The sequence below is a fragment of the Lolium perenne genome, chromosome 4 (genome assembly GCF_019359855.2).
Source record: "Lolium perenne isolate Kyuss_39 chromosome 4, Kyuss_2.0, whole genome shotgun sequence".
NCBI classification, from domain to species: domain Eukaryota; kingdom Viridiplantae; phylum Streptophyta; class Magnoliopsida; order Poales; family Poaceae; genus Lolium; species Lolium perenne.
The window spans coordinates 114053159-114066265 of NC_067247.2; the positions used below are offsets into that span (position 1 = coordinate 114053159).

General features: G+C 45.5%; 1 protein-coding gene across 1 annotated transcript; it reads right to left on the reverse strand.

Annotated features, from left to right (window-relative positions):
* Nucleotides 1–7378: 7378 nt before the first annotated feature.
* LOC127347098 (uncharacterized) lies at nt 7379–8332 on the reverse strand. Its single transcript, XM_051373325.1, has 2 exons — nt 8114–8332; nt 7379–8026 (listed from the first exon to the last, which is right to left on the reverse strand). Exons 1-2 carry the CDS (start codon nt 8330–8332, stop codon nt 7379–7381), a joined length of 867 nt encoding a protein of 288 aa, XP_051229285.1.
* Nucleotides 8333–13107: the final 4775 nt, after the last annotated feature.

Genomic DNA, 13107 nt, shown 5'->3' on the forward strand with positions numbered 1-13107 from the left:
CCCAGCTTTACCTGATTGAGTGAGTAGGTCTACGCATGAGGACGCATAGCCAAAATAAGTGAAGATGAGACGCATAGCCAAAATAAGTGAAGATGAGCGACGTATCTTATGCATCCTAGCATTTTGTGTATCCGTGCATCTGGCAATCCTCAGCCCTGCATCCAAATCGTATGCACATCATTATAACCGTAGAAAATTTGCACTAACACGCACTACAGGAATCTCTACGTATGAGCCTAGCCCTCGGCGTACGGTACGCCGACGGGGACCCTCGGCGTAGCTCCTCGGGGAAGATTGGCCTCGGCAGAAGCCACGTGGCCCTCGGCGTATCGGCGACCGTCGGCATAGAACGAGAGGGCCGAGGGCCAGGCCACCCCTCGGCGGCTCACTGACGCCGTGACCGAGCTGTCCCTGCCGGAGCGGGACCGGAGCATATGCCTGTGGTACGCCGACGGCCGGGAATACGCCGAGGGTGGCCGTCGGCGTAGCTCTCTCTACGCCGAGGGTTTTCATACGCCGAGGGGCTCGGTGGGCTGCTGCCATGGACCGGACGTACGCCGACGGCCCCGACATTTGGCCGTCGGCGTACGCCACGGCCGTCGGCGCAGCGAGCCATTCCTGTAGTGACGCCGGTTTAGACACTAAGTTACTCTATGTTTACAAGAAATACCCTTTGACGTGTTACTGTTCTTCCTAGGCCGACTAGACCGTCAGAGAAGCATGAAGAGGCTGCGGACGGCCGAAGAGCATATATCGCGGAGTACCACCACACAGCACGGAAGTCGCGCTGACGGGACGACAACACATGCGGCCGGCAAGCATCAATGGAACCATAAGGGCCCTTCAACATCACATGTGTACCGTAAGGCCAAAGCTTAGCACACCCGGCCAGTCGCAGCACATATGTGTACGATCAGGTATTTCTGATCTACATTAATTCGGCCCCGTCACGCAAGATTGTGTGTTACGTGGCCGCCGCCGGCCGCCACATTTGGTGGGTCGCCTACCGCACCCTGTTAAATCTGCTTCCGCGTCCGTATCACACGTCCACCGGTGCCGTACGTGTTGTGTTGTGGCCACGCTGTGGTCATCGATCAGCCACCGCTGACATATTGACTTTGTTTCCAGGGGGCGTCTAAGTGCAAATTAGTCACGTCTTTATACTGTGTGTGCGATCTAAATGCGAGGGCAAACAATCGGATGGATGCACGGATACACAAAATGTTGGGATGCATAGGATACATCACCGGAAATAATGATAAGACTATTATTGCGACTAGACTACCTACTCCACCCAATAGTTAACCATGCCATTGGTCTCCTCAATGATGCAATTATGGAGCTCCATGTCGCTTCATCAATCCGTGGGATTGCCCATCTCAGCCGTCCACAGGAACAAACAACAGAAAAGGAGAAGCATTGGATCAAAAGAGCCCCTAACCCTCACAAATTTTCCAACCTATTTCCCCTCCAAACCGAGCTTATAAGGCAGCTACTGCGACAAGAGTACTCCACCCCCATTAGTTAAGCAGGCTATTGGTCTACTCAATGCTACAATTATGTGGCTGCTCGTTTCCATGCCACATCATCAATCCGTGGGATTGCCCATCTCAGCCATCCACAGGACCAACCAACAGAAAAGGAGAAGCATTGGATCGAAAGATCACCTAATCCTCTCAAAAGTCCAACCTATTTTCCCTCCAAATCGAGCTTATAAGTACAAGGCCAGTGAGAATCCGCGGGCGGCATCGCGTGCGTGACTTGTGACTTTGGACTTTGGCGAGGAGAGGAGAGTGAGAGGAGTCACTCTCCGAGTGACCGCCATGGATGAGAGGTAGGACTTTGGCATGGCGAGCGGCAAGGAGGGCACTCCGACTGGATGAGTATGCTCTGCAGCCAGATGTTGTTCTTCGCTTCCCACGGCTGTAAGTAATCCGGCAAGTCCACAGATTTATTTTCGTTTGTAGCTTGGTGTCGTTGCTGCTCCAAACTAGGATTTTTTTTTTCCTTGGTGTGGCCTGGCTCTACGCAGCCCAGTTCTACGTGCACCCAGCAGGACAGATCCCATGAAAGTTTTTTTGGTGTTCAAAGTTTTTTGAGTAGTCCTTTGCTCTCATCATATTTTGTGTAGATTAAGTTGTTCCAGGTGTATGATACAACGTGCAACTAAAGTTAGGAGCATGCATGGGAGCTACCTAAGATTCAGTTTGGGTCGCTGAATCTTCTGTTCTAGGTTCAGAGGAACTGTCAAAACATACTACTAAATGTGTTATTCATCCTCCAAAATCGACAAATGCCATCCAGAGGATCACATGCAGTAATAAAAAGGAAACTGTAATATCTAGCTTACCAAATGGTGGGCCAGTGCAGGTCAATGGATGTACAATTTTTCTCCTAATAATGGTGTTCTCGAGAATGTAAAGTCTGAAGCTACGGTTCCTTCAGCTGGGCCTGTTAGCAAGTAAAGGATACTGAAACGATGGTTTCGTCAGCTGGCCCTGTCAGCGATGTAAAAAAGACTACAGCTCCAATTCCTTCAGCTGGTCCTGTCAACATTGTAAAGAAGAGAGGAAACTACGGTTCTTTCACATGTGCCTGCCGAGTATAGAAAAAACACCGAGGGTATGTATTGGCATGTCAAACAAGAATGTAAAGAAGACTGAAACTGATGTTCACTCACCTGGCCCTATTAACATTGTAGAGAAGACTGAATCCAGTCAAGAATATTAGAAGTTCAACACCACTTGGCATGCCATGGTTATACCATGATGGGGTCAAGTGCACACACATCAACAGTTAATATATAAAAGTAACTGATAATGAGGGCACAAGTGTTGATGACGTATTATTGTAGCTCAATGAGTCTGGCACGAGCTTAAACAACGAAGTCTATCCTAACAAGCCATTGCTTCTCACAATTTGAAGAATACATGAAATATATGTTTCCAGAATGCTACTCCCTCCTAATATAAGACGTTTTTTCAGGCTAATTTTGCTCCACAATCGTGAAGATATAGGCGGAGAGAAACAAGTTTGATGTACTTGCAGAAAACCAGTAAATACAAGGTGTTTTCTAACCCATTCATATTTTCAGTCTTGCTAATCGTGATGATGCCGTGGTAGAAGTTTTGGTTCATATGTCCAGAAAGATCTTATTAGCAAGATTGCGTTTGAGAGGCTGAATTAAGAGTTTATATAATTAATTTTGAATCTTTTTTTTGCCGTTCACCTTTACTGTGAAAGAATTCTGCAGGAAGAGTCTGTTACACTTGACTAAAAATCATATAACACGTTATAAGACTTTATCCACCTACAATTTTTGTACTCCGTACTGTATTTTCAAACATCATAAAAGCGCACCCACCTACAATTAAGTTCTCTAGATGAATGGAGAAGTGAAGCTTATGAAAATGCTAAACTCTTTAAAGAAAAAGTTAAAAAATGGCATGATAGAAGGATCATCAAAAGAGAATTTAATATTGGGGATAAAGTCCTATTGTATCGGTCTCGTCTCAGATTCTTTGCAGGGAAATTACTCTCAAAATGGGAAGGACCATATGTTGTTGAGGAGGTGTATCGTTCAGGAGCAATTAAAATTAGCTCTCTCCAAGGCAATGCTACGCAAGTGGTGAATGGACAAAGACTCGAGCATTATATCTCAGGTGATTCTTATAATGTTGATGTTGATATTATTCGAGTGGAAACACCGGAGGCTTTCATCAAAGGACAAATTGACAGTCCGCCAAAACTCGACTTTGAATAGGTAACAGTACTGGTAATGAAAAGTTCGCGATTTACTTTCCGAACATTATTTCTGTTGTTTTTGGAAAATATGAAAAATTACGAGTTCGAAACGGAGTGGAAAGGACGCACGAGGGCGTGCCACCATAGGCCGGCACGGCCTGACCTGGGCCCGCGCCGACCTATGGTCTGGCCGCCTCGTCGCCCCTTTCCGACTCTGGTTCGATCTGGTACTTTCCGTTTGTTCTGAAAATTTTTATTATAAAATCCCCCGGACCCCTGGAGGTCCGTATATCGTTTTCTCGATGTGTTTTGTTTCGGGCTGTTTCTGCCAGGATCTGTTTTCAGTTTAGAGGCACCATGGTCTCCAAGAACAAGGGCAAGGAGCTTCCGGATGAAGATAGTCAGGATCGTGAGTGGAAAGAAGAGGACAAGAGCGTCAAGGAAGAAGCAAAGGAGGATGAAGAGGAAGTCAAAGAAGTTCCGCAAGAGCACTCACGCACCGCCATTGCAAGCATCGAAGTGGTGACAAACTCGCTCAACGCCAAGAAGAGCGCACGGATTAGGACCGGAGGAGGACTTCCCCGCCATTACCTAGCTCCAAGGACATCTTCTTCAGGCATTCACCATCCTTTCCACAATCTAATCTACAATAATCAAATTGAAAGGACTCCCGGGGGCAGCCTTTGCCTAGCAATTGGGATATAGATCGTTCTAACAATGCAGGAAAGACGGAGCCCGAAACTGAAGGTTGGGGAAATAACTCCAAGAGTTGGGACTCGTCGTCGGACAGACTTATTAACCGCGTCGAGCACAATTCGGAGATGATTCGCAACCTCATATACAGGATTGATGAGCTTCAGGAGCTTATTGAGAAGCTTGTCAGGAATTCATCACCACCATCGCCAAAGGAGTAATCCATCATCGGTATTGGCATCCCCTTGGCATCACTCGAGAGCCCTCTTGATAGTACGGCAACTAAACTATAAACCGGTCTCCAACTACACTATGAGACCGGTGAGAAAGAAACCCTATCAAGAGCAAACCTTAACCTTGCGCATTCCACTTGAGCTTGATGATGATGGTCTTGACCGCAACAAGATGGAACGCCTTTCTTGATTGTGCTTGCTTGACGAAGTCTTGTAGATTGCTCCCCCATAATCCACCATGGGAGAGCTTCTTCTTCGGCGCATCTTCTCAAATCCATGAACACCATATGGATGACAAGCTTCAAGCATATGATCTCTTCAAGTTGGCTCATCTTGAACTTGCACTTCATTTCTTCATTCTTCATCATGTTGATGTCTTGAGATAACTTGAGGGCTCACTTCATCTTCATCTTCATCTTCAAGACAATCTTGACACCACTTGATATCCTTCATCAATTTCTTCTTATTGCAACCTTGAAGCCAACATATGGTTCAAGCATTGCCTATGGACAACTCCTACAAATATAACTCAATGCAAACATTAGTCCATAGGGATTGTCATTAATTACCAAAACCACACATGGGGGCTCCATGCACTTTCACCATATTACCACCATCAACTACACGCCAGCAAGCTATTTTCTGGCGCTGTTACTACTGCTCATATTCATTCATACCACCTGAATTTCACTATCTCTTCGCCGAACTAGTGCACCTATTAGGTGTGTTGGGGACACAAGAGACTTCTTGCTTTGTGGTTGCAGGGTTGCATGAGAGGGATATCTTTGACCTCTTCCTCCCTGAGTTCGATAAACCTTGGGTGATCCACTTAAGGGAAAACTGCTGCTGTTCTACAAACCTCTGCTCTTGGAGGCCCAACACTGTCTACAAGAATAGAAGCACCCGTAGACATCACGTAGCTGTCCACCTCCGCCGGTGATGCTACAGGAGGGCCAGGGTCAGCGGTTACAAAATGCTACAGGCGACGAGTGCAGTTGCTACACCAGGCGGCGACAGCTGCTGCTACAGGCTGCGGCGGCGACCTCTCCTACAGCCTGCGTTGGTGGCGACCTCTGCTACAGTTTGCATCGACGGTTGTTACATGAGGCGGCAGCACATGCTACAGTCTATGTCGGAGGTTGCTACATTAGGCGACGGCATCTGCTACAGGCTGCGACGACGGTTGCTACACTCGGCGGCGACACATGCTACAGACGGTAGCAGCGGTTGCTACACACGGCGGTGGCGTCGTTTGCTGCAAGCGGCAGCGGCACTTGCTACTCGCGGCGGAGGCGCTTGCTACCAGCCGGTGCCATCATCGGTGCTACCAAAGGCCAGCGGTAGTGCTACCAGCGTGATCGACGCCGACGGCGAGGTTTCTCACCGGAGCCGACCGCCAGGGGCAGGTGGCGACGGGTGGTAGGTGTTCCAGGTGTGTTCGTCAGTGGGCTTCCATTGCCATTATGTGCTACGTTTTCCGTCGTGGGAATCTTTTGCGGGACGATGGTGGAAAAGGAGAAAAAGGTGTATGTGGGACATGTGGCGATCGCTGGAGGTGGGGGGATCGGAAGTTCCGATCCCCCGCGGGACGCTCAACACGACCCATGAAGAAAACTCAATCTGAACTTTGGTTGGCGAGTTGGTTGCCTGGGAAGTGTGAACTCCGTTACTTCTCTTTGCATCTGTGCTTTAGAATCCTAATATCGTTTGTTTACTTTGGGTTCTATTTGTTGCAGAAACCAATGCTCTTATATTGAGAGAATCAATCCATATCTGACAACGAATGTGGTTATATTTTGGGAGACAAATGTACTTACCTCGGACAATCATTCTCCTCTCAGTATCTTGTTTTTTTACTATACCACCATGAAAATACAAGGCGGAGAGAAAAACATTTCATGAACTTGCAGAAAACCAGCAAATACAAGGTAATTTTTTCCCTCATATTTCCATTATTTCTAATCCTGATGATGGCATGGTAGACGTTTTGATTCCGATTTCCAGAAAGATGCTATTAGCAAGATTGGATTTCAGAGGCTGAGTTAAGAGTTTATGCAATTAATTTTGATTCTTTTTTTTTTGCAATTCACCTTTATTGTGAAAAAATTATGCAGGAAGTCTATAATACTTGATTGAAAATTATATACCACGTTATAAGACTTTATCTACCTATAATTTTTGTATTTTCAACTCATTAAGCTTTGACTGCACCTATCCGTGGTAAGGCACTTTTTGTATTTCTGAATTCGAGAAATGAGTAATGCCTGCAGTTTTGTCCATTTTAATCTAGAAAACTGACCAGTGGAGGTTGACTAAACTGTGTGAAATGCATGTTCATTCTTTGAAGTACTGACCCAAGAAATTAATTAGCTGGCTGACACCTACAAGTTGACAAGACAAAACCACCAATGTCTCACACAAGCTAACTTAAATTACTGGTGTGAAAAGATGCAAACAAGCTAGCTGTCCATGCATATCTCTTAACTCACCAAGTCTGGGACGGTAGAAAAAAACAGTGCAAATCATATCTAGTAACAATAACGTGGATTAACCAAAACAGAAGCTCCACACACAGCATGACTTACAGTCGGACTCAAATAGATAGATGTCAATACGCAAATACATGGATGGCATAAGTTCTAGTCGTTGATACAGTTGGACAACTTAAATAGCTCACAGCTTCAGAAATACAACCAAACTCCATTATATCACAAAAAGCAATCTTCAGGAACAAGGGACCAGGCAACAGTAAAAGTTACCTGAGCATCACCAAGGGTGCATTTTTGTTGGCTTATGTTGCAAACTTGTGGCGTGAAATGCGCACAAGTTTCTGCACCGATATCACCAAATTTGGAGTAGGCTTGTATGACAAGGTCCAGCCCTCCTTCAAATTCTACGGAAACAACTTGCCTCCACAGATGTACATGGCCACTATCGCCTTTCGGCATTGCTTTACCTTTTGAATCAATCAGCACAATCTGGCTGGATGGGGGATCAATGTTACGAATGATTGCACTATTGATGTCCACAATTTTCCCTGATAGTGGGGAGCAAGCAACTAGGCCGCCGTGTTTTAAAGGCCACGACCCATCGTCTGTGGTAACCTGGACACCCAAGATAGTGGCCTGGACCGTTTTCTTAACTGGCTGCGACCTCAACTCTAGCGTGCACAAGATGTTCTTGAAGCAGAGGCTAGTAACGCCGAGACCGGATCCTCCTCTGTAACGGCGCGCATAACTGATTAATGCCCTATCTTGAGATCCTACCGTGCCTGCTACTCTTAATTGGATTTCGATGCCAACGTGGTCCGCAAACAAAATTGCGCGGGACGGACCAATCAAGTGCAGAAAAGGATCCTGCAAGCAAACTATCAATCAATCAACAACGTGCAATCAATCAAAAAGTACAAAACGAAAATCAAGAAGTAGAGCTAGCATACATACACTCTGTTTAAGTTCCTGGGCCTCTCTAATATCCCGAGAGAAGAGAATGTTTGGGTTGCGGTCCACCATGTCTCGTATGGCAACCACACCATACACGGACAAAGGAAACTCGAGCCCACCATCAAGCCTTGTGAGTTTGATCGAGAAGATCTGCAAGGTTTCTAAGATGGAACAGAAACCGCCGTGTGGCAATCCAGGCGTGTAGTGTGTAAACTGCATGGAACTGAGACGCGCTGCACCCAAGAAGAGCGATCGAGCTTTTGTTTGAAATTAGCATGCATGAACTAGCACTAGATAAGCAGAAAATTAAGTAAATTTCAGGTCATTGTAGGCGTTTAGGTTGTAGAAGAAGAACATGTGAGAAAATGGATTATGGTTAACGTAGTCGTGGGGGGGGGGGGGGGGGATTTTCAAGATCGTAGATGTTTATGTATTGAGTGTTCTAGAACTAACAGAATAGAAAACAAAGTGTGTTTCTAAGCTAGCTACTCTATAGTATGTGCTATACTGAAAGTACGCTGAAAGTCTTGGTTGCGAAATAAAACTTGATTCGCTTGCTGTTAACATGCATGAACTAACTAGCACTAGTTTTTTCCCCCCGATAAATAGCGCTAGATAATTTAGCAGAAAATTAAGTAAACTGATAGGTTTCAGGGAAAAAAAGAGAGAGGGTTTGTTAGTTGCTTACTTATGTCTGTGAAGGAGCCACAGGTTTTCCCCCGTTTATATTCCCAAAGTTCACGATGGGAAGCAAATGTCTCCGCCTCTTCAGCCATCTCCGCCTCCTCGGCCGTCTTCTTGGCTCGTGGTATGGCTGATACATTCACAGATTCTTCACCTCTATCAATGAGATTTCTCCTGTCGTTGCAGAAATAACGAACCCTAGATCCCCCCTCCCCCTCCGTCTCCATGGACCTTTTCCCCGCCGGACGCCACACGCTTGTTTTTTATCTCGCTGCCGCCGCCGCCGCCGCTTAAGGGGTTCTAGGTACCAAAGGTCGAGGTGGGACTTGACAACACTGTGCCCGAAACGTGCGCATATAGATCGAGAACCCAACCACTACGGAAACTGACCCAAACTTTTTCCCAACCTTTAACTGAAAAAACCCGAGCCAGCAGGTACCCACGCGCAGAAACATATCTGCCGACGGCGACCATGGACGAAGAAGAGGTGGTCGGTCCGGAGGCCTTGCAGCTCATCAAAGACCTGTACGTGTGCTGTTACTCCAACCTGCAGATGGAGATGCATGGAGGCAGGGTCAACGTATGCCAATGAGGGCACCAACACGACCATGGTCTTTGAGTCAGGCAATGTTACTCAACCTGCAGATCCCAGCACCGCCGATTTAACACAGTAATGTGCCCTCTGTGTCCAAGATGATCTCGATCATGAAAGAGCCAAATCATCAGCCACACCATTGGCCAGGAAGAAGGCAGACGAGGAGATGGCCTAGGAGGCCAAGAATTTCGATTTATACCGTAGGTACTGGCGTACTGCGGATCTGCATGGAGCCAACCTGCAGCTCCTTGGAACACACTAGTCATGTCTCGATCAATAAAAGAAATACATTTATAACAATTTTGTATATTATATCCCTATAATATGTTCGTATGTAAAATTTGATGAGCACAAAATTAGATCCATCAATAGTCAATAATAATTTAAACAATACATGAAAATATGTAATAAGTCTAAGCCAATTAAACGTCGCCACACAACCATTTTCTAATCCATTTATTTCGTGGTGAGACTAAAACATTGTAAATGGAATTGGCAATATGATTACCAAATAGTTATTATAACATTTAACTAGATCATGTAGGCGCATGTTGTTGCGGCCATCTGTTACAAGAATTCATGGAAATGCATTTGGATTTTAACATATTCCAAATCGTTGAACAAGTGCTGCTTGGGCATGTGAACTACATTACCATAATCATTCTTTGGGTCACAGTAATAGGAGAGGCGCTAGCAATTTAATTTGGTCACCAATTTTTTGTTGTTGCAACAGTGTAAAAGAAGCATCGAGTGCTGGAGGTGGCGCTGGTGGTCGTACAATGAAGGTCGGAGGTGCGTTCTGATGAAGGATCGACAGGAGATGGTAATGTGACATGCTATGCACATCGACTTGAACCACACGAGCAATCTCACTGGGAGGCGAACCAGGATCTCTCGTATAATGACACCTAGAATCTCAGGGAGGCCGGGTTAGAAAGAGATCAGAAAGACATGGCGATGGGGAGAGGGATAATCAGCACTATCGGCTTCAACCTAGGCAAGAGTCCCAGGCATCCTTTTTTTGGCCTACACAAAGAAGGCACTCGAAGCTTCCATAGAACAACATGCTATCAACAAATGGAGAGGAGGTGAGAGAGGTTGGGCCGATCACCTCTAAGCGCAACCCCATTATGGTGCTTCCACACATTCCAACAACACATGATGGTGAAGGTCGACGAAACGTCGGGCCCCATAGCGGTGGGGCCATCATGGGAGTGCAGGAACCACACATCGGCGTCGGGCGGCATGGTCCATCCAACAGCATGTCAGAAGTGTTGGGCAAAAAGGCACCCGACAATCACATGCGAGGCAGTCTCGCGCCGGCATTGCAGATCGGGTACACCGGTTCCTCTTCAGAGTGGACATGCTTCTTCAACAGGGAAGCCCGAGACTGGATTCTCGATTGCACTAGGCACTAGTAGGAAACTGCATTTCTGTGACGCACATTTTTTACTTTTTGTGGTGCATATCCCATGCACCACAGAAGTCACGCCCACTAAATTTTGTTTATGTGCGTCATAGAATTATCACATTTTTGTGGCGCATCCACACGATATGAGCCACAGAATTCTCAAAAAATTCAAAAGGTTGCGGCACAAAAAGCCTCAATTCTATGGCGCATTTTTTTATGCGCCACAGAATTCCAACAATTCTGTGGAGGATTTTTTTTTATACGTCACAGAAATATTTTTATGGAGCGCGTCTTTCTAAATGCGCCACAGAATCCATTTCTATCTATAAGGGTTTTCTTAGTAGTGAGGAGCTAGAGGCGAAGAATTTGGCTTTCAAAGGGGCTAAGCTGTCCTAGATGAAGCTGGCGGAGGGCGTCACCGCATAGCCAACCTGGATAGAGTTCTACACCACTAGAGGGTAAATCCTTTTGAAAAAGTTGTGTCCACGGTTAAGGATGACTTGGGAATGGACCTGTTGATCATAGAGAACTTTAATCTAATCATAAAACTTAAAATCAATGTGTGAACTTGATGTTTCCTCTAGGTTGATAGAGGAGGTGATCCTAGTTGATAGGCTTAGATGATGGTGAAGATTCGGTGGGTAAATATCGCTCTCTTATCCCCTTTTAAATGATCTGAGTAGATGAGAAAGAAGATCTACATAAAGCCTCACATACCCACTTTGCTAACATGTTATATTAAGTCTTTATTGATTCCACGTACTCAGCTTGTTATATTTATGTTGCGGACAAAGTCTATCCGACAAATGGTGATTTCTAGGTTGACATCGACGAGTAGATTGTGATTCCCAGGTGGCATCCTGGAATCTATGGGCTAGGAAGGCGTCGTTATGCTCCTCGCCTCTTAGGCCTTTTGTTAAAGTTGCTATGTCTAATAGCATAACTTCACTTTCGTTTATTGATGTAATGTCAGGTCAGTTACCTCTTCTTGTAATACTTTGATTCTTTGCTCTGTTACGAGATTATATTACTTCTTTTTGTAGTAGATTTACTGTTGTATTACCGATTATCTCATTGTAGGTTATCGAGCTCTAGGTAAGGCTTATGTTAGACGAAGGTCTCGATTTGTCTAGCCCCGATCTTGGGAACCCCACAATGCCCTGATATTTTTCTTTGATGTCCATGGATGTAAGTAATCCTGCAAATCCTTCAGCTTTATTTATATGGTGAGGTTAGTTTGGTCCACATACAGTTTCGATGCAACCAATATTTAATTTCGATGCATCCACAATTTGGCGAGGAGGGGAGAGCAACAGGTGCGAGTGAGCACCATGGATGAGAGTAGAGGACTTTGGTGTGGCGAGTGACAAGCAGGACGCTCTAGCTAGATGATTATGCTCCGTGGACGGATCTTGTTCTTTACTGTCTGTGGTTGTAAGTAATCAGGCAAGTCCGCCAGTTTGATTGATAGGGAGGGAGAGTGGACTACTGATAGTGGTGAGAGGTAAGCGTGCATGGAGTTATTGAAGCGTCTCCTGTGCTTCCCCATGCGGGAAGCGGTTCGCCGCCTTCTTTTTCCCTGTTTGTTGTAAGAAATTTTCTGATTTCACGGGCCTGATTTCACGGGTGCTACCAGCTCGGTAGTTCCTATTATGCCTGTCACGATGTGCTCTGAGGGTCCTACAAGTCACCGACCCGCCATGCCAGACTTTGCTATTAACAATAACATGCATATCATGACTTCTAAGTCGGACACGCATAGATAACGATCAATACACAAATACATGGATGGCATAAGTTCTAGTTCATCCATACATTTGGAAAAATGAAATAGCTAACCAAACTCCATTATATCACAAATGAAATCTCCTTGCTGCAAGTTTCAAACACACCTCCCGGCGCATCTCTCAAAGGCAATCGGTAGGAACATGGTAGCCTCTGCTGCAGTCCCCTTACAAAACTTTTCTTATTGGGTTAGCCATATACTTCACATGTTTCTAGCGACTCACATGGCATCATAAAATGGTAAATCTACAACACACTAGACCGCCCTTGTTAGTGGTTCTTTACTGTGATAGTATCTATGGTTCCTCGAATAATGCGATATCTCACACCAGGAAGGGACCAGACTTTGGTAGCTTTTATATGTTGCAGAAACCGATGCTCTTGTATTGAGAATCAATCTATATCTCACAAGGAATGTTGTTATATACTGGGAGACAAATGTACTTACCTTGGACAACCATTCTCCTCTTAGTATCGTGGTTTTTACTCCACAATCGTGAAGATATAGGCGGAGAGAAA

Bases quoted from the DNA above. Each gene is read 5' to 3' on its own strand.
- LOC127347098 (XM_051373325.1), bottom strand. From the start codon at position 8,332: ATGCAGTTTACACACTACACGCCTGGATTGCCACACGGCGGTTTCTGT. The intron at 8,027-8,113 runs GTATGTATGCTA...GTTTGCTTGCAG, and splicing joins CCCAGGAACTTAAACAGAGT to GATCCTTTTCTGCACTTGAT.